This window comes from Amphiura filiformis, chromosome 1, assembly GCF_039555335.1.
Source record: "Amphiura filiformis chromosome 1, Afil_fr2py, whole genome shotgun sequence".
Taxonomy (NCBI): Eukaryota; Metazoa; Echinodermata; class Ophiuroidea; order Amphilepidida; family Amphiuridae; genus Amphiura; species Amphiura filiformis.
This window is the reverse complement of record NC_092628.1, coordinates 96,990,682-97,016,884: the sequence shown is the minus strand read 5'-3', so window position 1 is coordinate 97,016,884 and position 26,203 is coordinate 96,990,682. Positions and strand designations below refer to the sequence as shown.

Here is a 26,203-nt window from a genome sequence, read left to right as displayed (position 1 = left end):
AAACATGTAAATTAAACACCACAATAGCTTAATATTGCTAGTTACTCATTATTTTAGCAACTACTACAGGTATATTAACCAGTAAGAGATTTTACTTTATATAAAAAAAAAAAAGGTAATCAACCGACCAACCTTATTTTTTTCAAACCATGTGAGGCCAAACATACACTTTTGGGGAACCTTATTGCAACACTTTTAGGCAAATTTAGGTGGACAAGTTTTCTGATAAAGTTTCTTGGAGTGATTCTCCTGCATTTTTCTATACCGGTAGTTGTTATTAAACGTAATCATGTCATAGTAATGTGAAATATTTATATTATTATACAATCGTGGAAATAAGTCTGTGTTGGACTCTGCAATTGATTGGTGGGGGAAGGGCAGGGATATAGCTTATAGGAGGGTGTAGAACATTATTTGAAAAACATCCATTAGTTTTTTCCATGATTGTAGATCTATTTTCATATATTGATGCATGTAGTTAAGTCCATGTGTTACTGGAAATATCTTTATTGTTATCCCTTTCAGATATTAATGAGTGTGAATCACAACCTTGTCAAAACGGTGGTTTCTGTATTAATGGCAACAACATGTATACATGTGCATGTATACCAGGATGGACTGGCACAAATTGTCAAACTAGTAAGTGTAATCATGCTAATTAAGTTTATAAATTGTTAATGTGTGCAATGGCGAGGTAACCAGAAATATAAATGGGTTTCTTGTGAAAAGCTAGTTTATATTTGGGAGTACTAAAAAATGACTGGATCTTTTATTAAATGACGATTTTCATTCCTCACTAATATGTTACAATTTAATGTTTCAGATATCAATGAATGTGCTAGTGGCCCATGTCAAAATGGAGCTACATGCTTAGATGGCATCAATAGGTACATGTGTCAATGTCCAGCTGGATATGAAGGAGTCAATTGTGAAATTAGTAAGTATCAATGTTAAAGAAAATATAGATACTCACAATGAATAATTTCATTGAACTTGATTTGGGAAATATTTGTTTAACATATACATTGTAGCTGGTCATATGTAACCTTTAGGTTGAGGTTGGTCCAGGGTTATGGGGCTGGTACAGAATGCCAATTGGCACGCTTTGGTGGATGAACAGGTTTTAATGCAAATAGGCTGAAAAAAATATTGGTCAGGTCAATTCTGTTGTAGGGCGAATGAGATGGGTTACATTAAGATTGAGAAGGGAGAATCTTTAGAATTCAAGGCATACATTTTAGTATACACCCCACCTTGCATACCCACACACATCCATATGGACAATATAATGATATACAAAGCAGCAACATTTTTTAAACACATTTAATAAGTAAATAAATAATTGTTGGTGATTTAACGTGCGCTACACCTTAGTACCAGCTCACTTCAAGAATTATTTTGCTGCCATTAGGATATGTCAAAATCATTTCCGCTTCACCAAGTCTGCAACTGATGCACATGTATTCTAAGCCAACTTAGTTTGTGATTACCCCTAACAGCTCCCCATTTTACACATGGGTGGAGTGAAGCAAAAGGGAATTAAGCCGTCTTGCCCAAGGACACAACAAACTGGCTGTGGTGGGGCTCGAACCTTCAACCTTTTGATTATGAAGCTTGCGCCCTAACCATTAGGTGACCAGCTTCCCAAACTTGACTTAAAATGTAAAATATTGTAGGCCTAGGTGTTGGAGCTTAAAGTTAGTGGGGAGGTGGAGGTAAGTATGGATTTAATACCATTTTGGTTCACACTTACAACATATATCAGGGACAAACATGAAATTTTGTGAATATTTGTGTAAATTTCAAACATGTATCTCCACAAGGAATGAGTTCTCCATTGCAACAATGAACAACTTCATAAATGTGCCCACACAAGGTATGCGCCCTTTTGTAAAGGGTGCCACAACAACAACACGCCCTGCATTTCAGTGGCATCCTCATCATTTTCACCATATTATACAGTGTTTGTAAAAGCTTTTTTATATTGTAATTATTTGTATAGATGAAATATGATGAAATAAACTGAACTGAACTGATAGTATGCATACATACACTATACTTATTATCAGTTCGGTGACATTTTCTCAAGAAAATGGAGACTAAATGTGCATGAAATGTCATTTTCAGATACTGATGAATGTGCTAGTGGACCATGTGTGAATGGAGCATGTACAGATCTGGTAAATGGCTTCACATGTACCTGTGCACCTGGATGGACTGGAACTCTTTGTGATACAGGTAGGCTAATTATACTGCTCTTGCTCCAACCAAACAAAGAAAATAAAAATTACATCAACTTTGTTTTAATGCAAAAAACATGTAAACCAGAACAGTAAAACAATTATGTGAAATAGAGGATGTAAGAGGCTGTAACATTTCCTCTTTGAACAACTGTAATTAAAGCTCAACTTTTAACTATAAACATCTTACTTCACAGCATAAACTGCTGTTCCTGACTTTAATAGACACAATATGGTACACATGGAAGTAATGAGTGTGTCCCACAAGCATTCCCTAAGCATATGATGTTGTAAACTATGCACAACTTGAAAAAATTAAACCAACCACAGTATGTGATTGCTAGGGTCAGAGTATCTGTGAAGTATACACATGCATTGGTATGGCATCAGGACATATGCACCTGTGTCCAAGAATTAACACAAGAGAAGTATTCATGGATCACCAGGCACATGGGATAAACCTATAATTGTATGCTTATTCATATGTTAAGTTAATAGCACTGATGCTATCAGCTCTGACAGTTTGTATATCTGCCTGTATTTCTCAACAGATATTGATGAATGTGCCTCAGGACCTTGCAGGAATGGTGGTGTTTGTCTGAACAATATCAACTTCTATGTGTGTGCCTGTTTAACAGGATATACTGGAGTTAACTGTGAAATCAGTAAGTATAATTATATCTCAATTGTGATGCGATCAAGCAAAATCAGTCAGAACTCGGAAATATTGATTTTGAGATATAGCCAAACAAAGGTAATATTTTCTTTTGTTTCCTATTGTTTTGGGGACTCTTTAATTGCCCATATCTTTGGAACTGGTTGCTCAGTTGTAATGGGGTTTTCTGCAAAATGCAGTTTTGTAAATGCTCTTTACTATCCTGTAAGAAACTGAAAATTTAATGTTTCCGAGTTCCGACTGATTTTGCTTGATCGCATCACAATTATAGCTGAGGTAACATGTCACATCATAGCAAATTGTTGGGCCATTGTTCTATACCTGACAGTACATATGCGTATTCGCCATGTTTGACCATGCCAAATCAGATATAAGGCAGTAAACAGCAAAGTTATAATATAATGTACCTTCCAGCATATTGATATGACATAGTTATATCTCATCTATATATTTGTATGAATATTCAATATTTGCCTGTACAAAGGATCTATTGGATTAGAATTTGGAGAATGGGGAAATTATTGTTTTTTAATCTTTCTTTTCTTATTATTGTGTAATTTAATATTATTATAGGCATGGCATATCAATTTAACTTCAATAACTTTTATGAAAGCCCCTTTTATTTTAAGTGAACTTGGAAATTTGACTACAGTTTAATGATTTTTCAACAACTCTTCCTATACCTTTGTACAGGAGCCAACCGTTGTTAAACCGTGATGAACCCACACTTTTACTGAAGCGTATCTGTGAACGCGAAGCGAGACTACGCGTTACTACGCGAGAGCGTAAAATTCGTCATGCCTGGAACCTTTGTGCGTATGCCAGCTTAACAAGTTGAATTCAGTATTTTTCAGGTAGCGGTTAAACATTGCCGTTGTATTCTGTAGTTTTATTGCTGATATCAAAAGAGAAATCATCGAAGTTTTTGTAAGGCTGTGGCAATGATTAACTGAAATTCCTCGTAAAATAATCGTGAATTATACGATATTTAGCTTCTTTTCGTTGTTAAAGGGATTCAATACTCGCGTCCGTCGTCTGCGTGGTTTACTTCGCGAGGGCAGCTTTAGCTGCCCGAGCGAAGTAAACCACGCAGACGCGCCGGACGCGAGTTATTATGCTCCATCATGCTCCATATGTGGTGCTATACAGAGGGCAGTGACATTATAAGTGCTGAATTAAGTCACTTTGAGTACCCCCCCTGACAAAAAATGAAAGGAATAAGTACCCTCTGACAAAAAATAAAATCAGAAGGGCAAAAGAAAAAAAAGGGGGCAAGAAGCCCTTTTCTACCAAAATTCAGCCCGAATGGGCCAAAATAGTGTAAAATACAAAATTTTTGCACATTTTTATAGATAAAGCCCATTTCCATCCTGATAATGGACAAAAATAGTGTAAAATACCGATTTTGTACGCGCTACGCGTGCACATCGTCCATATATGGTATGCTGCAACTGTAATTTTTTTTGTCTGTGCCCCCGAAATTTTATTTTGCCCCCCTGACCAAAAAAGCTAGCTATGCCCCTGAAAAACGGTTATCAGAATAAAAATAATTCAGATGAATCACAACATCATACATTTTGAACTGATGCAAATCTGTATTTTATTTGGCTTATAATTGGCAAAAAAAAATGATTCATTTTTTTGTTACTTCATATGTGTCAACGCTTGTGTAAATTCACTTAAACGAGAGCAAGTCAGACATTTACACAAGTAAGCACTGTGCCCAAATACGTGCATGCCATACTATGTCAGTACATACTTCTTTTGCCAGTTATAAGTGGAACGAGCTATAATTTGGTATCAGTGGCTATATAGAAATAGATATGTAATAATTGTTGTACTTTACATTCACTAGATGTTGACGAATGTGCAAGCATGCCTTGTCAGAATGGCGGACAATGTAGAGATGGTATTGGTGAATACACCTGCCAGTGTCTTCCAGGCTATGAAGGAGTCAACTGTGAAATCAGTAAGTTCATCAAGCAGCGATTTATACAAATTTAACGGCATTACCGATGACCCAAAGTGTTAATGTATGTACAGGTCTTATCTTATGATGTCTGAGGTTCATTTCCAGGGTATGTGCCTCTTTTGCCTCTTTCTCATTTCTTTAATGTTGTGTAAATTACAACAGCAAACCATTTATATGTATTTTGTTGATTTGTTAGATTATAAACATGACAATAATTTGAATTTTGTTAATTGAATTATTTATCATCAGATATTAACGAGTGTGCTTCAAATCCTTGTCAAAATAATGCGCAATGTGTTGATGGCATAAATCGCTACACCTGTAACTGTCTACCAGGATACACTGGCGTGTTCTGTCAAACAAGTAAGCTGAAAATATATTTGTACAAGTATGTTAAAATAGTTTGTAGTGTAAGAAAGATGTACAATCCATTTGGGTCATTTGCTGTTTTGTTGTTTGCTTTACTCACATATTAATTATTGGATTAATAAACCTGATCAAGTAAAAGCTGATACAATATATAAGGGGCAAAATTAGATTTTCATTTGCAGTAAGTGATTTTCTTCAAAATTTATTAATTTCTAAAAGATTCACAAAGTTAGATGACTACAAATTCAGATCTCTATTTTTGACATTTCTGAAATATATTGTTTGATTTGTGCATACCTTTACAGTCAACCTAATCTTCAGTTTCAACAAAAACTCTGCACTCACCTGGCGAGTTATAATGTCTCTCTGCACTCACCTGGCGAGTTATAATGTCTCTCTGCACTCACCTGGCGAGTTATAATGTCTCTCTGCACTCACCTGGCGAGTTATAATGTCTCTCTGCACTCACCTGGCGAGTTATAATGACTCTCTGCACTCACCTGGCGAGTTATAATGTCTCTCTGCACTCACCTGGCGAGTTATAATATGACTCTCTGCACTCTTTGTTTTGACCACATCTTCTGAATCCAGATTGCTTCCTTTTATTGTTTCCTGGTCGTATCCTGTTAATCTTTCACCAATCTGTTTTTCCCCTTAGCCTAGAACATGATTTGCATTGAACTAAAGTATGTCAGAGGTCATTTACTATAAAGGTTACAATTTAATCACATTTTGTGGATTTGATTTGTGGGTTACAAGCAGGTGATTTATAGGTCAGCATGTGATTTCTTAAATTTATGTTCAGTTTTAATTTTTCTATTCCAGATGTCAATGAATGTCAATCACGCCCTTGTCAGAATGGAGGTCGATGTGTTGATGGAATTAATCAATATACATGTACCTGTCAACCAGGATGGACTGGACTTAACTGTGAAATTAGTAAGTAGTCAATAATTCTACTTGAAAAGGTGTTCCTTCAAAAGACGTAATATTCTATTCTTACACAAATGATATTAATTGAACAAGTTCTTAGTATGTATTCACCCACAGATAAAAGATTAGTTTGTACATTAATTTTAATATTTTCATTTGTGTCATAGATATTGATGAATGCTCAAGTGGACCATGCCAGAATGGGGGTGAATGTATTGATGGAATCAATCGCTACACATGTAACTGTCAACCAGGATGGTCAGGAACTTTCTGTGAAATAAGTATCTATCTTCACTTGGTTTCAAAGTCATAAACTGGAGAGGTACCTGATCCTGTACATTCATCACCTTTAGCTTAAGGCAACCTAGAGTATGCAGATGGTCCTGATTTTTCCCTCATGGAACTTATTCATATTTTTCGAGGAACAAGCTAGCTCATTGTTAATGGGTTGCATTTTGTATAAAAGTCATAAATATTTGTTCATGATCACAAAGTTGAAAACAATAGTACTATAGCCAAAATAACAATTTCTCGATCATGAGAGGATGTACCTTCTGCGTCAGCGTACTTTTCATAGAATAACATGATCGCGCGACCTGCATGACAGAACCTTGACCTTGCCTAGCAACGACCGTGTGATTGGTCAATTCTCAAAAGCTGTTTTGGATGGTATCAATGGGTTATGTCTGTCAATGTCTTGTAGAGTATACAGGAATTCGCTGGGAACAGAGACACAATGAATATGCTTCTGAACCATTTTGCAATAGACTCTGGAACAATCTCCAAGAGCCTGTCAGTTTATTTTACAAATTCACATTTCAATTTTAATATCAATCTGTTTTTATTTTCAAAATAAAATAGAATGTAATGTGAAATTATACACTGTGAACAGATTTTGAATGTGCCACAAGACCTTACCAGAATGGTGGTGTTTGTCTGAATCAAATCAACTTCTATGTGTGTGCCTGTTTACCAGGATATACAGGAATTAATTAATTTACCTCTTTATTTACACTTTTTAGGCAGGGTAGCCCCTTCAGAAATGATAATTAGATCACAATAGCTATTAATGAGGTGATATATCATATCAAACAGTTTTGTTGATGCAGTTGTCACCATTGTGTAGTGCGTGTCTTTGTGTAATTTGTAGAAGGCGGGTTTGTTTTTTGATGTTCCTCCAAGATTGTCTTTGTATCTTAATCATATTGCTTAATATATAATTTTTTTATTCCTTTTGATGGAAAATAAATAAGTTGAATGAATGAAAAAATATTAAGTTACTTCTATTGACTTATACAACTGATTGACTTATACAGCTTGGCACGGGAAAAAAACCTTGCATCTTAAAAATATGTGCATCTCAATGAAACTTTCTCATGGAAATAGACTCTTAATAATCTTCCTCAAAATGCCTCCACTTATTTTTAGAAGCACATAAATATCTGAGACTTGGATGAGTCTAATACTGATTAAACAAACATCTCAAATATCATCAAAATCTACCATGAATACAATGGCTTAATTTTCTGCCGTGGGTATAAATAAAATGAAAGGATTTAAAAGGTAAAGAAACTCATTACCCTTAAACAATTTTGGCGACTCTGTCCTCATTTTGCTTGACCAGTGCACAAATCAAGCTTATAACCATTAATACCGTATTCATTCTAATAAGTGCCCAGGGCACTTAACAAAGTCATTTTGGGTGGGCACTTATTTTTTACCTGGTTTACCTAATTTTTTCGTAAGGGTCGTTTAGAGACAAATTTATGTATGTTATAAAAGGGTCCTGAGATGTTCTAGCAGCTTTTTTGATGCAGAAAATGTATTACAAGTTTACACAGGACTTCTAGTCTTCTAGCTATTTCACTATATCGATGTCTATCCGTCACTTCAACATTATGGTACCCTTTAGCAAATTGAAAATACCCTGGGTGGGCGCTTATTGGGGCATGGGTGCTTATTGGAACGAATATGGTATATCCATTAACATTTTGTTATGTTACCCTTTTATTCCAATTTCATTTTAGACTAATTGTACTTTAAATTTTTTTAAATATTATATAGATGTTAATGAATGTCAAAGCAACCCATGTGTAAATGGCCAGTGCATAAATGGTATAGCTCGCTACACATGTATCTGTACCCCAGGATGGACTGGAACTAATTGTGATATTAGTAAGTAATTATACTATGTGATCAAGAGTGTAGCCAGGATTTATTTTTGGGAGAGGGGGCAGATTTTGACAAAGTGGACCTTTTTTTTTACAAAAGTGGACCTTTTCCCAAAAATGTTGGACTTTTTTGACCAAGAAAGCACAAAGAACCTAATTTGATCTAAACTAAAAAGTATGAAAAACCTTTATTTTTTTCACCCGCAACGCTCTTAAGGGAAGGGGTATGAACGTTTGGACAGTATTTATTGTGGGACATTAGAGCGCATCAGACATATCGAATTGCATTCTGAATACAACGAATGTCCTTCTGATATCAAATAATTTTGATTTTTTGAAATTGCAATGTAATACACATTTTATGGCAAATCATTAAAATTGATATTTTGATATTTAACAGTACTTGAAGTAAACTTTATAAATCTGATGATTTATACTTAAAGTGTATGTAGGTGGGATGAAAAGCCGACGATCAATTGAAAATTTTGACCTTTTCATTATTGAAGATATGGATTTTTTCCCCAAACACACAAAAAAAAATAGGTCTTTTTGGGAAAAAAATCCATATCTTCAATATAAAAGGTCAAAATTTTCAATTGATCGTCGGCTTTTCCTCCCAGCTACATACACTTTAAGAATATATCATTAGATTTATAAAATTTATTTCGAGGACTGTTATATATCAAAATTTGAAAAATATCAAATTTAATAATTTGTCATAAAATTTGTATTATATCGTGAATTTCAAAAAATGAAAATTATTTGATATCAGAAAGACATGCTTCATATTCAGAATGCAATTCAATACGCCTGAGGTGCTCTCATGTCCCACAAAAAATACTGTCGAAATGCCATAAATGCTCATTCTAGATCCCTTAAAGTGGACCTTTTTGGCATTTGCCAAATATTTTTTGTTTTGGGGGGGGGGCCACAACACTCCTGGCTTCGCCTCTGGTGATGTGTCAGAAATGTTCTAGTGTGATTCACATAGTAGTTTTTATGATGATACCAATAAACTAAAATTGCAAAATTTTTATAAATATTTAAAAATGTTTTATCATATTTAGAATAACACACAGTGTATTTATTTACTTTGGCTAGCTTTAGAATGACTGCCACCACAAAGACATCACATGATCAGGATCAGGGGTAGTTTCAAGGATTTGATTTTCAATAAATATTAACACTAAATCAAATATTGGAAACACAGACAGATTACTACAACACTTTTAGGCAAAATTAGGTAGAATTGAACAATTTGTATTGAAGTAATTTAAAGTGATGCTCTCTGATTTTTTCTATGCCCAGGTAGTGATTATTAACTAATTGTAATCATGCCATAGTAATGTGAAATATTTGTATTATTATCTAGATCTGTTTTCAGATATTGATGCATTTATTGTTTTTCCTCTAATTGCTTTCAGATATTGAAAGATATTGATATGATATTGCTCTAAAGGATTCAGTATGACATCAATGTGGCATGTACATCACTCAAATGCCATATTTCAGTATTATACGCCCATGTTGAGTAAACTTTGTTTGTTCCAACATAATTAACTTATCCAGATTTTCACTTATCCGGCCAATGCTTGGGCATATTATGGCTGGATAAGAGAGGTGGGACTCTATAATAAAATTATATCTGCTCTTAATCTATGCCTCAAAATTGCACTTGTTGTTAGTGTGTTCATTTGCCTTTACAGAAATAATAATACAATTTTATTAAATTTGTCTTGCAGACAATATTGAATGTGGAAACTTGTCTTGTCTTAATGGTGGACGATGTGTGGATGGAATCGAGGGATACGAATGTCAATGTGCTGCTGGCTATACCGGTGTTATGTGTGAAACTAGTAAGTACATTTTCTTTGTAGGTATGTATAGTACCCCGAAATAGTACCTTCCTAAGAATGAAATATGAAGGAATTTAATCCCATCTTTTGTATTCAAATGCATTCTGATGCAATTATAATTTTGTTGAAGATATCTCTTAGAATAGAATTCACGATTATAAACTTAATGTTAAGTGGTTCTCATGATGAGAATGATACTATAACATTTATTAAGTTGCTGTCGCTGATGCAGTTGAGGATCCAGAGAGGACAATCAATATTTCCTAATTATGCTGAACATGTATCTTCAATTATTATTTCATAATCAGACAGCATACACTAAGAAAACATTTCATTCAAACAAAAATTGCTTGTTTTGATGATGTTTTCAAATGTAAACATTCAATTATTGAAGAGGTATAAAGGAGTTTACTTCTAGAGCCCATTGCTATTCACCGGTATGTATTCTTTTCCTATACCAGAACATACCAGGGATTTTTAAATAGGGCAGTTTGTCACTTTTAAACTTGGATCTTTGTCCAATCAAATGTTTGTAACTTTACTTCTTCAGGTCACATTGGATTCAATGGGATGTCATAATGTGCAGGGTTAGATAGTGCATCTATTAAAAAATAAATTTACCCAAAGTCCCAAATATGGTTCAGTTTTAAAATTAGTATTTTTTTCCAAGTGTTTGGATACTTATTTGGCACAGTATACATATACATGTATGTAAGGATGGACTGGAACAAATTGCGAACAAAATAAGGGAAAACACTAGCATCATCATCACTACCACCACTACAAACAACAACAAAAAGAGAGTAGTAACTTGTGGATGGGTGTTGTAAGGGTGGACTCTTTTGTTGTAGGGGTAGGTTGGTGGGGTGGGGTGTGGTGGGGTAAATAGGGGTGGGTGGGGTTGAGTAGGGTGCAGTAGATAGGGGTAGGGTAGGGTATAGTGGAGGTAGTGGGTAGGGTGAACATTTTTGCACCATCGCCGATTTTGCAGGAAATTATAATGGACAATGTTCTCTTTCAAACTGTCAATAAAACTTCTGTTGCCAAAGATAATCGCAAAACAGTCGGTCATGAAAGCAGACAAGGCTTGTGGTACTTTTCTACAGAACCTCCTTGTTTCCTTACCCTGTGATTGATGCTTGACATATTCTGAAAACAATTACCACTTCTCATTCTTGTTATGCATTGTTTAAAGTATAACTGATATTTCTGGTATGAATTAAGATAATGGGTCTGATTGCTCTACATTGATCTTTGTATGGGCGGAGCCATAGGCGGAGAGCCATACTTTAATTTTGTTTTGCAATATTTGTTCGCACGTTTAAGGGTTTATCTAGCCACTGTATATATTGAAAGTTGCAGGGTATATAGTATGTATTCGAATGAAGAAGTAGATAGATTTTCTATAATAATATGTGTTCAGGAGAGGAGATATTTAACAAAAACAAAAACACCCAAGTCCGTCAAATGCACGAATAAGAATACGTGTATATAGTATAGGCCTATCCACCATTGGGGAATTGCCGCAGCTGATTAGAGTCGTTCATTTAATGCGGTACATGATTAGAGTCGTTCATTTCATGACGGTAAATAGCGGGCAATGGGTGTATTTTTTTGTTTGCTTTTGTGTTGCTTTTTAGAAACACTCGCGCCCGCTATAAAGTCGTTAATTTGTTTGCACAGACCTAGTCTCCTACACAGCCAATTTGTGTCGGGCGATCCGAACAAACATCGTGATAGTTACATACAGTCTGGCCCGAGGCACAGACTATCAAGTGTTTATTTACCAGTGACCTTCAATAAAATCGATACTGTAGTACAAACATGCTATATACAGGGTGTCCCTGAAAGAACTGTTTCGTCAGAAACTTAATTGTTTGGGTATTTTAACGCCACAACTAAAGAAAACTAAATACTTTTTGAATTTTGACAAAAAGACGAAATATTAAGATTAGAAATTTAATAACGTGGCATAATCACTGCGCATCATAATTTTTACTTCATTTACTATATAAAACACATCTTTTGACTCATTATGACCCCAGATTTTTTTTCTTTTTTGAGAAACAAAAATCCTTCCAAACTTTACATAGAGCCAAAAATTTACAAGATTAAATTTTTTATTTTGGCATAACAATTCAGGGAATTTTGTTTTTGTTTGTTAACGTTTGTTTTAATACGCAATCACTCGGGCACACCCTTTCCAACGAAAAATGAAAACTTTAATCTCAACATTTAATTTTGAGCATGGAGAAAGGAAATCATAATTTCCCTCCCGTTTCTCCCCATTTTCCCCTTCTGTTTTTACTTCTCTTTTTTTTCATTTTGCTTTTCACCTTTCCACATTTTTTCTTCTCAGACAACCCTTGTTTACCAAAAGTAATACATTTTATTTAATTTATGACGACACAGCATTCTGTCATCCCTGTCTAGCCCCGCTCCAAAGGTCTGACCTGGTTATTAAACCGGCGCAGGCCAGATGTCAGAACTGCAAATCAAATGCAGCAAGGTAGAGGTTGTAATATCGTGCACATAGCTACCTATACCTTGCTGTGTATAGTGAACAGAGCATGTGTATTTTGCTCACTGGCAATTGATACAAACAGAAGGTAATAAATGGATCGTTTTCGAAGTTTATGTTGTGATGAAGTTTGGCAGTCAACATGTGCGATGATGCCGAGTATTAGGGAACAAACCAAAAGATCAATGACGTCTATACTAGTTTCGTTTAGGGGTGAGGGGGTAAAAATACTCGATTACGTTTGTACAAAACCATCGGTCTGAAGAATGTGTCATTATTATTATTATGTCAAAATTTTCAACATTTCATTATTACGTTTCTGGCAGGGAGGGAGGGGTCGGCTGAGAAATGAAACTAGTTACGTTTATAGGACGTCATCGATCTTTTGGTTTGTTCCTTATAGGGTCTACAGGGGTTTTAACAACATGGTGTATCGCCTAAACTTGGTCAGTTGTATTTGTAGAGCTGAATAGATTTTGGGGTCATCCAAGGTCACCCAGGGTTCATCTGAGGTCAAATGACTAAAAACTGTCATAATGGTACGAAACTTGGTGGGTATAGTCAACACTTAGAGTAAAATTTTTGGATGGTCTGTTCGGGGTCATCCTGGGTCTCCCAGGGGCATTTGAGGTCCAATTACTAAAAACTGTTATGGGCTCGAAACTTGGTGGGTATAGTCAACATTTAGATTCAAATTATTGGAAGGTCGTTTCGGTGTCATCCGAGGTCACCCAGGGGTCATCTGATGTCAAATTACTAAAAACTGACATAACAGCATTAAATTTGGTGAGTACAGTCAACATTAAGAGTCAAATGTTTGGAAGGTCATTTTGGGGGTAATCCAAGGTCACTTAGGGGTCATCTGAGGTCAAATGACTAACATCTGTCGTATGGGCATGAAACTTGGTGGGTACAGTCAATATTGCTAGGAAACTGTCTATACATACAAACTGAACTTCCACCACACGGCTCGGGTTGTTTTGGTAAAGCAATACCAACACCTGTTGTGAACTCGACACCACGAGGGGATATCCCATATCCCAACCCGTGCTCTGGGCATCTTGTAAAAACATTACACAGCCGAGCGGCCTATTTAATACATTTCCATATTATTTCCTTCTTTAATCACCCCACACTCCCCATCCACAATCCAGGCTTCGCCCATACAGGGTTCTGAAAAGAAACTCACATCTAAACACAACCACTACCATACCATCACCCAACAACCTTACACACCAACCGCGTATGCCGAAAACCGCGCAACCCGAGAACCGCTCTAGTTTATTTTTATGTTTGATATTAAGGACCAACATGTTTACCAGATGAATTTGCTTGCGCTGACAATGGATCATGTGTCTTTGAAGATTGGGCATGTGATGGGTTTCAAGACTGTTATGATAGCAGTGATGAAGATGAAGCTTTCTGTGCTACCTGTCCATTTAAATTCCTCTGTTCAAATGGCCTTTGTATGGATAAAGAAAATGTCTGTGATGGAAGAAATCATTGTGGAGATAACAGTGACGAATCTCAAATCTGTGTTGGTAAGTAATTAAGGGTAGACGAGGTATTGTTGGTCGAAGCAACCTAAAATTCGATTTTCATTATCTAGATCAATATATAACACCTTGATGTTTTGCAAAAGTTCATTCTACAAATCGTATACTTTGCAAACTTGCTTAATTTATTGTTTTTAATGAGTTACGTACGTTTTACAAAAGTGTTGTTGTTTCAGCCCTCTTTACAACGTAACTCAAGAACCGCAGCACCTATAAAAGTAAATATGTGATATTTTAATTCTTCTACATGCTCGCTATGAATTGAGCAATGCAGTTTTTGCCAAAGCTCACTACCATTCGTAAGATGCTGTGAACTACCAAATCACAACAGTTTAAAATAATTAATAACCTTAATTGAGGTCTCTATACCATTTGTCACCTTGGCAAGGTAGTGACGCCAATACAATGAGTAAAATTTCATACGCCTGTCTGTGCAGTGTCTTTAAAATGTGAACGTTTGCATGGCCATGTTTTGAATGCTTATAATTTGAAGGTGCATGGGCTTGCACAATTGAATACCTGAGTGGAAGAAGGGCCCAACTCCATCAAAACTGTTTTTGAGATATTAAGAAAAAACTTAATATTTGGAAAAGTTTTGTAGACAGAATATTTTCATCTTCAGGGGATATTTAATACATGAACATACAATATTACATACATTCGAAATTATATTTGATGTTTCCATGGCAACGGTACTGGTCTTAATACAAGCTGGAGTTGGGCCCTTCTTCCGCTAATATATTGCAAGTGCCAGTTCTGTAACCAGATGTGTTATAAATAGGCACAGAAATTTAATATTTATCCATTAATTGCACAAGTAGAAGCATGTAATATGTTAGCAAGAAAGTTTGTTGTAGTGAAAAGCAGATTTCATGGATGAACAAAATTCCTCTTTAACCCAATATTTGTGGATGAAGGGCACAACTCCATGGAGTTGGGCCTTTCTTCCATGAAAACCATGATTAAGTGTATGTGGAAGACTATTTAGAGAGTGGATTTTGGCTCATCTTTCACACACAAGGAAGAACAGTCTGCTGGCAATAAAATGCTGGGTCTAACTCATTTTTGTAAAAAAATGGAGTTGGGCCCTTCTTCCACTCAGGTATTCAATTGCATCATCATACCACTTTACTATGACATAGACATAGAAATATGACCCTTTTTTGGAGGGTGTTTTAAATATGACTTGTGTTTTGTTGCAGAATTACCTGCCCCAGCAATACGAAACATTGGCGGAAGATCCATCACACTCAATGTGGATCGAGATGCACCAGAACTAACAGGTGAACCTCGGAGGGCTATTACAAAATACGTAGTAACACTAATTTCTCGAGATGGTAGCCTTTTACACACAGTGTATGTTCCTGCTGAAGCTGGTGCTGAGATCAGAGTAACTGGTTTACAACCAGAAACGACGTATGATGTTTTAATTGAACCTGTCATAGATACTGAAGGGCAAGGAGAAGAATCATTTGATGTTAAAATACCTCTATTGACCTTTGAAACAAGTAAGTTGGCTATGGTAGTTTACTTTTGGTTTACTGAGGTAACTAAGGGCATTTTTCGCTTCGCATTGGACCGTATTATTTGGCTCCATTGTAAGGCAAAAAAAAAAAAAAAATTGTTTGTTTGTCCTCCACAGCTTTGAAAGAGGACGTGCGGGCGGGCGGATTTTTTTTTTTTTTTTAAATTTTTTTTTTGGATTTGGCGTATTCCTGGACCTTGCTAGAGCTATTGCTACAATCATTCATGGTGACTTTAAAAAAACCAACATTTTGTTTCTTTAATATGCAGTTAAAGTTATAATTTGTGTTCATGTCATAGTCTTTTAATGATTTCAACTGCAATGTATTTTGAAGTCACTAAAAATAATAGACTATGACATGAACACAAGTTATAACTTTGCATATTGAAGACACAAAATGTTTTTGGGGGGCTTTTTTATATTTTCAATCATGAAAGATCTTAGCATTTAGCTCTAGCTAGGTCCAGAGATACTCCAAATCTGAAAAAAAAATTGAATTTTACTTAATTTTATAAAAATTTAAAAAAAATATAAAAAAAAAAATATTGGTATATGAATACAGGCCTTCATCTGAGGAGCGGGCGGTGGAGGACAAACAAACAACTTTTTTTTTGGCCTAATTGTGATATTTGAATGCTTTAACACATTAATTGTCAGGAAATGAATTGGGACTATTTTTTTGCAAAAGTATTTTGTTTTTGGGGCGCCCTCTACGGAGGCGTCCCACAATATTGGCATGTACTTGTGAGTAGCTTCTAATTTCAGTCTTACTAGATTTACTCCGCAATTGTTGTGCTATTTTGCTAAAATTATGCCCTTGCTCAGAAATAAATCCACAATATGCTTGGATTTTATTTTATTATTGTTTTCTGTTATGCACCGGATAAAATGGTGTGCGGATATTCTTTGTTTAAAAGACAAAATTAATGGATTTGTAAAAACACCAAATAAATCGAGACCTTTGACCTTTGTAACCACTTTGACCTTTGTAACCAGTTTACCGCCTCTTAGAACCCGATAGACGGTGACCAACACTTTGGATTACAATAGCCTAATCTGAATGGCATAGTCCAATAAGCTCAAATAAACAATCATAGTGCAAAATTTGACCTAACTTGCAGAGTATGAGTTTTTGTACCCAAAGTTTCAAAGTCAGGCATCTTATCAAGATCAAGATAGTGATAGTGACATAACAATTAACACGCTTATCTTACCAAGGTCTTATCTATCTGCATGGGGTAATTGGAAATTATGGTGTAGCCTATTTGTTTTAAGGATGAAACAACTGGCTCCTTTTGCATGGAAATTAGAACAAATTACTAATACTATACAAGCTGTATCAAAAAGTTTGGTACCCAGCAGTTTTGATAGTAATTGAAAAGCCAGGTTCTTCCAAATGCAATATCGGGTCCCCTTAAAATGATAAAATGATCAGACCATAAATCTTTTGTGACTGTTTATGACATTAATCAACAGATTATGCGGATCCTAGATGTGTCGAGGATGTTATGTTTATGAACAAAGCGTTACGTTTGTATTTTCAACATTGTTAATCATTGCTACGTGTATGTTAACAAATGAAAGTTCTGTAATTATTTTAATTCTTCAATGCTAAGTTAGTAAGTATTCTTTTGGATATCATCAAATTGTAAATCTCTAGTCAGATTTTCAGTGTGTTAACAACTATGTATCAAAGATGTTACGTTCATGTACAAAACATTAACGTTCTTATCTTGTAAACATTGTATACCCATATAGCTACTTTTGAAGAATGAATGTTCTGTAATTGTCTTTTATCCTTCATCTCTATTAGATTTTCAGTGTATTAGCAAGTAGATGATGTATATGTATCACAGACGTTATGATGTATATGTATCACAGACGTTATACATTCATAAAACTTTTCTTTTGGTCAACATAGGGTAGATCCTCTTCTATACTATCCATCATATACCCCCTGCATAATCTAAATTCAACAATATTCAATATCCAAAGCAATATCATCACTACAATATGCCCCAAAATTGAACTCCCCACCCCACATAATCGCAAATTGACACGACAGCTTCATTCCAATTCAATTTATTTCATCCAAAACGGTCCTGTGATACACCTTCCCCAATCAAACACATTTGTCTTGCATTTGATCATCTTCTACTCTTCCCTAGAAAAAATCATTATGATACCAAATCCCCGGGACCAAATCTAAACACCATGCCATGGAATTCACCATATCACGTCCAAGCTCACATAATTTGGGCGCCCCATTCCTTTTTTAAAGGAATTTTTATTATATAGGTCATTACCCATTTGCAGCAAATTATCCTCCCCCCCCCTTCTTTTTTATTTCTTATTTTGATGTATACATTATTTGTTCTTATGACAGAAGCAGATTTTACAACAGATGCAGCCACTACAGATACAGGAACCACAATGATAGGTAACAAAATTTAAACTTTGATCCCACTTTTAATGTTTCCTTTTCAATTCACATTATCAAGGGATTTATCTGAGATTTTTTATGCTAAATATTTTGTCCAGTTTCACCAAACAATCAATAATTTAACTGAAATGTTATTATAAAATATCATTTCTATTTCACAAACATTTCAAATAACTGCCTCTAAGTGTAAATTGTTATCATAGTGTCGACTGCTAGCGCTGATACGAAAACCCTGGTTACCAAATTCAACATCCTCACTCGCACCATTTGTGTCAAGTACAGAATTACTTTAATTTTATCTTTATTATAGGCCTACATGTCATGTTTTATGTTTACAATTAACTTGAATATTTTTGTCTGTTTGTTAGCATATCTATGCTTGTTCAGGTTCCAATACAAACATCTGAAGTTTTGCATTTAAGGGTGTTCTGGTTGGGCAAGTCACTGGTAATCCCTATAACTTCAAAACATCCCTGTTAAAATTTCTTTTGACACTATTAATATCAGTTGCACAAATATCTAAGAAAATAATGCAAATTACGATATTTTGTTAAAGATTCACTTTGCCTGGACGGGTATGAACAATGCAACAGTGGTGAGTGTATTCAAGAAGTATTTTGGTGTGATACCTATCCTGACTGCGTTGATAGAAGTGATGAATTACAATGTTGTCCTCATACAACTTTCAACTGTGCTAATGGGAGATGCATTGAGTGGGATCAATGGTGTGATGGAAGGGTAGATGACTGCATGGATAATAGCGACGAAGATAATTGTGCAGGTAAATATGATTGTTTGGGACTTACAATAGGTTTAGGACTTTGGATGCATAAATATTACTGAAATGCACCACAGCCAGTCTGCAGGGGTGTATGTAGTTCATACATAAATCAGGGAGCCACATTTTGGCAGAATTGCTCATTTCATGTTGAGTCTTAAAAATTGAAATTATGGTAGATTATTCATATAGCACAATTTCACAAGATCATTTGCACTTTACAGGAAGTCACTGATCTGTGGCCAAAGGCACCTCTTATATCCATTTATAATCTTTTGCAAGGTCCTTTGTAAGCATTAACCCTCGTATGTATATGCGCGTGACGTCAAGTATGTGCATAGTACCTTGCGCTGGACGGTTAGCAGAATGCGTAATTCATAAAACAAAATGTACAAAACATATCATTCAAAGTAGTCTACTTCAAAAATGTTTGTTGAAAAACATTTCTACTTTGTTTCACAAACCCTGCCCAATCAAAAAATGCCACCTACTGTATACAGTATGCCCCAAGAATAGGATTTTTTTTTCGGGATTGTGTGCTTACCGGGGGTACTGGGACCATAGACCCTTGGCATTTATACTGGAACTCAGGGAATAGGAAATACTGATTTTGAAAGAGCCTAATCAAAGTAGTCTACGTTCAAGAATGCAGTTGGGTGATAAGGCTAAAATATTAAACAACCTTAGTGCACTGACCGACTACCATTCTGGATTTATATTACCCTGTGTACCATTCTCAATTTTTGTAATCCACAATGGGTAACTTGCCTCTCTGCGGTTGGATGTAATAACTCCCCTTTTTTTAATTGCCTTCAAGCTTATAAGGTGCCCGAAATTTGCTCAGCTCTCACTTTACTAATGAACCTAATGTGTAAGCACATGGGGCATTTTTATTTGAAAATTATGACATTGTTCATATTTTGTTTTGATTTGTTTAATATTCCCCAAAGAACACATTGTATAAATCACTCTCATGGTTCAGAAGTCATGTAAAGCTGTTGGCCCTGTGTACAGGAACTTAGGGTCATTAGGTGTTGGAACTATTTGAAAAGAGAAGGGGACCGTTCCCAGTTCTGAACTCAATCCTAGTTTCCAGGATAAATTACCTGTAGAGGCCCTAGTGCACCACATAAGGCACCAGTGTGTACAAAGCAAAAGTGATTTGGGTAATTTTCCTCCAAATAACACAGTAAATACAGAGACAAAATTACATTGGTTCACCAGCTTTGTCACACCCTATTAAGGGATGGGGTATGAACGTTTGGACAGTATTTATTGTGGGACATTATAGAGCACATCAGACATATCGAATTGCATTCTGAATACGAAGAATGTCATTCTGATATCAAATAATTTTGATTTTTTGAAATTCGCAATGTAATACACATTTTATGGCAAATCATTAAAAATTGATATTTTTGATATTTAACAGTACTGAAGTAAACTTTATAAATCTGATGATTTATACTTACGCGATGTATGTAGGTGGGATGAAAAGCCGACGATCAATTGAAAATTTTGACCTTTCATTATTGAAGATATGGATTTTTTTTCCCAAAACACCAAAAAAAATTAGGTCTTTTGGGGAAAAAATCCATATCTTCAATATGAAAGGTCAAAATTTTCAATTGATCGTCGGCTTTTCCTCCCAGCTACATACACTTTAAGACTATATCATTAGATTTATAAAATTTACTTTGAGGACTGTTATATATCAAAAATTTGAAAAATATCAAATTTTTATAATTTGTCATAAAATTTGTATTATATTGTGATTTTCAAAAATGAAAATTATTTGATATCAGAAAGACATGCTTCAGTATTCAGAATGCAATTCGACACGCCTGAGGTGCTCTCATGTTCCATAAAAAATACTGTTGAAACGCTCAAAACGCTCATTCCAGATCCCTTAAGGCAGATGTTTGCAGAATTTGAATATTAACAGGACTAAATAATAGTACACGCATCCTTCATAGCATATGCGTCCACTGGCGATCAAGCACACTTTATGGCACAACACCTACTCAGCCTTTTCCCATAAAGCTGTATATTAGTAACCGTATACAGCTCTATGACTTTTCTGATTCCTTTTCTCTCTCTCTCTCTTCCTTTTCTATTTTATGTTTGAAAATGTTTATTCTGTTATTAATATGTTTGTAGGTTTGCTGTAAATTCAAGGAAAGAGATTTAACTACAGTAACTGATTATATAATTGCAGGTTTTACATACTATAGAATAGTATATAAATAATTATTACAGTAATTAGTCATATCTATTTTCCACATAATGCAGAAAAACAAATATTCAAGTATAGAAATTTGACACATGTTTTTCAGTGACATAGTTTGGATTTTTGGTGGTAATTGATACTTGGTCTTCAAAACTGACAAGTAAAAACACACATTTTATGATACAATATTGCATGATTTTTAATTAGTTGTTCTTTGTAAAGATGCAACAGCTATACAATTCAATTGCACAAAGGGCCAAATTTCATCAGGAGGACAATCGCCCCTTCCCCCAGCAGCTATGTCACTTATGCTTTTTAATACATTTGGAGTTCATTTTGATCCCTAGTTAGAAACTTCTTTGCCAGCCTATGAGTTTTACAGTGAAATAGTTGTGTTGGCCGACCTCTGATTTTTACAGTGAAATCGTTGACACAACAATATCAGGATAAAGTCTGAGGTGAGGGCTTGGTAAGAAGACGTAAGTCTACAAATGTTTTGAATAACTTTACTGTACTTTTGCACACTAATTTCAGGTCAACTTCTTGTTATCAATAAGAGTTGTTATTCTGATGTGTATTTTTATTAAGTTGTTAATATTCTGTATGTTTGCTGTATAGATCAAATGGTACGTATCGCAATGCATTTTGGTAAGAGTATATTCTTATAAGCAAAAGAGCACTAATAGGAATCCACTTTTGAAGGTAGGCAAATCCTTTGTTTTCTAGCGGTTGCTGTCTGCAGGTTTCAGTTTTTTCATGTATTAGTAAGAGAATGGTTGAATCTGTCACATAGATGAAATTATGATGACAATTTGCAATAATACTGTGCGATAGAATGTCTGTGCACTACATGTAAATTGCTTTACCCATTTTGCTGTGCCCCCTCTCCAGGTGCCAACAATTCTTTGCACCCACCTGTTTGTACATTTCAAGTTAATTTTGGTGATCTAATGATCCAAAGATGAAGGCTAAACAGTGGCATAGCCAGGGCACTAGCGCCAATCCGGCTTAAAATATGAGGGGGACAACCAGCCAAAATTGTTAAAAAGTGGCTAAAAAGAACAAAAAACGGATCATTTCGACGAATTGACGCCCATGAGTCAGGGGTGGGCAAAGAAGGACAGCTGTCCCCCTGTGAGAAATCTATACTCCCACCCAATGCTGGCCACCCTGATATGTAAGATTTTTATGCCTTTTATGTTCTTTTTAGCCTATTTTGACTATTGACTTCAAATTTTGCCTGCCTTTAAATTTGCTTTGCCCCCTTCCAGTTGCCCCTTCTGAAAAAGTCACAAGTCCTGGCTATGCCACTGAGCCTAACATGGTGTAGACTAGGTGGGTGATGTGAGCCTAACTATCAGATAATTGAACCTACACGTATCACCTAAACAAAATTTCTCGCTCGGCTGTGACAAAAAGACCTTTACTTCTATTTTTTGTTTTTTAGTGATACACAACTTGAAATACAAGTTGTCTCCCTGGGCATACTAGTTTATAATAATATACTTCTGTAATTTATGTATGAGGTTATTTTTCTATAATCACCTATTTTGTTTTCATTTTTGTAGGGTTGTATGTGTCGTGTTGATTGGATTAATCATGGGCTTTGTAGTAGCAAGCCTCTATATAGGTAAGCAAGCAAATGATGACATGTAAATCTGTATCACAGCACCAGGTTTCAACCTGAACTTACTTTGTCTTCAGTGCTGAGTATTTGCTTTATATTTCAGGCAATAGTTGAGGTCCAATGCCCTTTAACCATTTCCAAAACCTCAGATCATGTGGAGGCTATTTGGAATCTGTTACACTAATTACAGAATCAGAGAACAACTCTAAAAACAGATCAGAGCTCAAAGAGGACTCCATTCATCATGTGTTTGAAAATTAATTTATGTCATGGGTAGGTGTTTAAATATGAGGATACTTTTTCTTGGGTTCATATTTTAGGCGGAATTAAAAACTGACTGTCTTGTTGCATTCCAGTGTTTTTCATATTGGTCTTCATGTGGCAACATTGCCAATCATTTTGGTGTCCTTTTTACTGATAATATCAGAGAGTTGTGATAGCAACTCTTCTAAATGTTGCCTATGGCTTATATCACTTTTGTTTGGCTTTTCTTGTGTGATTGAGGGGACCATGAATTGAGATACTGTAAAACCTCATTTACAAGCATATAGAGTGTTTTTGATGAAAGCTAAATTGATATGAAACAGCCATAAATATGTGCATGCCAATACAAACTCCATAATATGGTAATTTTGTTTATGAAGGGCTACCTGGATAAATGTAGCTTTTATCAAGAACACTCTATATGCTTGTAGATGAGGTTTTAGTTGTAACCTTGTACAGTCAAGTTTTAATGGGGCAAGGAAATTGGTTACCTTCAGGCAACTCAAGGGCGGATCCAGGACTGAAAGAATTGAAAGAACTTTGTATATATATGTGTGCAAAAAAACCAGCACCTTTATATCATGTACGGTTTTCTATTGGCATCAATTTTGCATATTAATTAGCTGAACTTATTGAGATTTAATTCGTCTGCAGATTGGCCGAAATTGCTAAAATAGTATAATTGGTTAATTTGCTATAATTATTCAATGATAGATTTTTTAATTTTGTTTTCTTTAACGAAGTCAGGAAAGATAGGCATTTAACATGTGATATTTAAATTAACGCTGCTTTTTCAAGCAAGCATCCAAATAAACCTTCAAAATCTCGAAATGTGGCAATTTTGTCATTACAGCCATTTGTGGCAGGATTTCATTCCATCTATGAGCATCTTTAAATTGACACTACATCACAATGCATTGACCGATTTCAATTCTGTTTTTTGATTTTTGATGCTTTAATAAAGTTCAATAATGTAGGAACATTACGCGTTATATAACAGCATATGTGATTGGTCTATAGGCGGGCATAAACAACGTTTATGCCCTGCTTTCTGGTCATAAACAAGCAGCGTCAGAACCGATGAACGCCACAAGTAAGATATACTGCTGCAGATGCTCGCGAGCTATTTACATAAAGCTTAATGATGTATGCGATGTTCATGAGCGCCCAAACACGGTGGACTGAGCAAGTAAACGTTTTCTTACAATTAGCAATGGAAAAACTTTTAAACAGGATACAAAATTGGTAGTTTTAGTCTAAAATGACGATATTTTTTAGGTGTGGAGGAAAATAACAGCACGCAGAATGTTACGTATGTATGAACGGGGGTCATTCATATATTTTCATGACTAAACGTTGTTTATGCCCTCGGGCTAAAGCCCTCGGGCATAAACAATCGTTTAGTCATGAAAATATGAATGAACCCCTAAATAATGTGTTTCTGCTGCGATTATTTTTGAGGTGATATGCCTAGTAATAGGCCCTGCATATCATCGGGCCCGAAGTAATTTTCACAAGACCCGCCTTCAAGCAATGCCTAAAATAATTGCAGGCTATATTATAGGGCCTATACTTCCGGTCGACCAGAGTGTGTGGTTATTTACTAGGCATGGACCTACTCAACTACGTGCAATTTAACCTTTTCTCTCCTCCTTTTCTCTTCTCTTTTTCTCTTTTTTTTTACCTCTTTTTTCCTATCATTTCCTCTTTTTTTTGTGGGAGGAGGGTCCGCTCCCCTATAACCGCGCCTGCTGTAAAGTTAGTGACCAATACTGGGGTCCAGGGTGTTGGAAGGGGGCAGTCCACTTGCCTAGAGAAATTTTGCATTTCTGAACTCAATTTGTGTGATTTGGTGCATACTTTTTCCTGTCTTTCTTTCTTTTTCTCATTCTTTCTTTCTTTCTTTTCTCTCTCTCTCTCTCTACCTCTTTGCGATTCATACCCTGGGGTGCTGCAGCCACCAAAGCACCTCCCTGGATCCGCGCTTGAGGCAACTCACCTTTATGGTTTATCCTGAAAGCTGCTTTTAAAAGGGCATTTCGTGATCCACAGCCTCATCCCCCCATTTTTCTCAAAAAAGTTGAGATTTTTATATCACTGGAAACCTCTGGCTACATAATGTTGATGTACAAAATATTTCTTGCAGATTAATTTGTTTAGCAAAGATATCGTGAAATTCGAATTTCGTTCTGGTGCACCAGAACGAAATTACAACGCATTGTCTATGGAGCAGTGTAATTCACATAATCATGCATAACTCGCGAACGCAAAATCGGAATCAACTGAAATTTTGGGAATAGGTTTTTTCCATGGATATCTAATGAAAAATGACATAAATAGAGGATGCTAGGATCACGAAATACTCCTTTATGACTTAAAACCCTAAATATCATAGGCATAGATCATGAGGGGATGGGGCCCGGGGGATAGGAGGGGGGATAAATCCCCCTAATATTTTGCTAGGGGGTTGGTCCATACAATCATCCCCCAATGTTGACGCCTGTATGTGGATATCTGACCAAAATAACAGCATATTTGGCCATTTTAGCCCCAAAAGTGCCAATTTTTCACGCTTTGCGCAACTTTATTCCACTTTTGCACCATATTTGTTAAGGAATATTTGGATATTAACGTTTGCACAGTATTTTTGTAGGAGCTGAGATTACACCAGACATACCATAAAAACCTGTCTAGAAGCATATAGAAGCGCCTGTGATGAAAGCAAAATTCATGCAGGCGCCCTCCACAATATCATACCATTATGGAATTTGAGCAAATCAATTATCGACACAAGCAGGTATACAATGTATTATTTTATTTTCATTTTGTATCTCACGAGCATAGCTCACTTGGTACACTAGCGTTTCGGGCTTTAGATTGGAAGATGGTGAGTTCGAGCCTCATCATGTTCAATCTTTTCATTTATATTTTTTTACATTCTTCTATTAAGACTCCTTTCGTGTTCTCCGTTTTCATATTTAGTTTAATTTTTCTATAATTGTTTTCTTCTATTGTTTCTTTTCTTTGTTTTCTTTGTCTTTT

General features: G+C 35.5%; 1 protein-coding gene across 1 annotated transcript in view; it reads left to right on the top strand.

The window, feature by feature from the left end:
* The window catches only part of LOC140159032 (uncharacterized), a 39,283-nt gene extending 16,410 nt beyond the window's left edge, over nt 1–22,873 (top strand). The window contains exons 6-20 of the mRNA XM_072182359.1: nt 526–639; nt 824–937; nt 2,128–2,238; nt 2,792–2,905; nt 4,772–4,885; nt 5,138–5,251; nt 6,083–6,196; nt 6,358–6,471; nt 8,255–8,365; nt 10,104–10,217; nt 14,043–14,279; nt 15,497–15,802; nt 18,206–18,259; nt 18,819–19,043; nt 22,839–22,873. Coding sequence (XP_072038460.1) covers nt 526–639; nt 824–937; nt 2,128–2,238; nt 2,792–2,905; nt 4,772–4,885; nt 5,138–5,251; nt 6,083–6,196; nt 6,358–6,471; nt 8,255–8,365; nt 10,104–10,217; nt 14,043–14,279; nt 15,497–15,802; nt 18,206–18,259; nt 18,819–19,043; nt 22,839–22,858 — 1,976 coding nt within the window. The 3' untranslated portion in view covers nt 22,859–22,873. The remainder of the gene's footprint in view (nt 1–525; nt 640–823; nt 938–2,127; nt 2,239–2,791; nt 2,906–4,771; nt 4,886–5,137; nt 5,252–6,082; nt 6,197–6,357; nt 6,472–8,254; nt 8,366–10,103; nt 10,218–14,042; nt 14,280–15,496; nt 15,803–18,205; nt 18,260–18,818; nt 19,044–22,838) is intronic.
* The last annotated feature ends 3,330 nt before the right edge of the window (nt 22,874–26,203 follow it).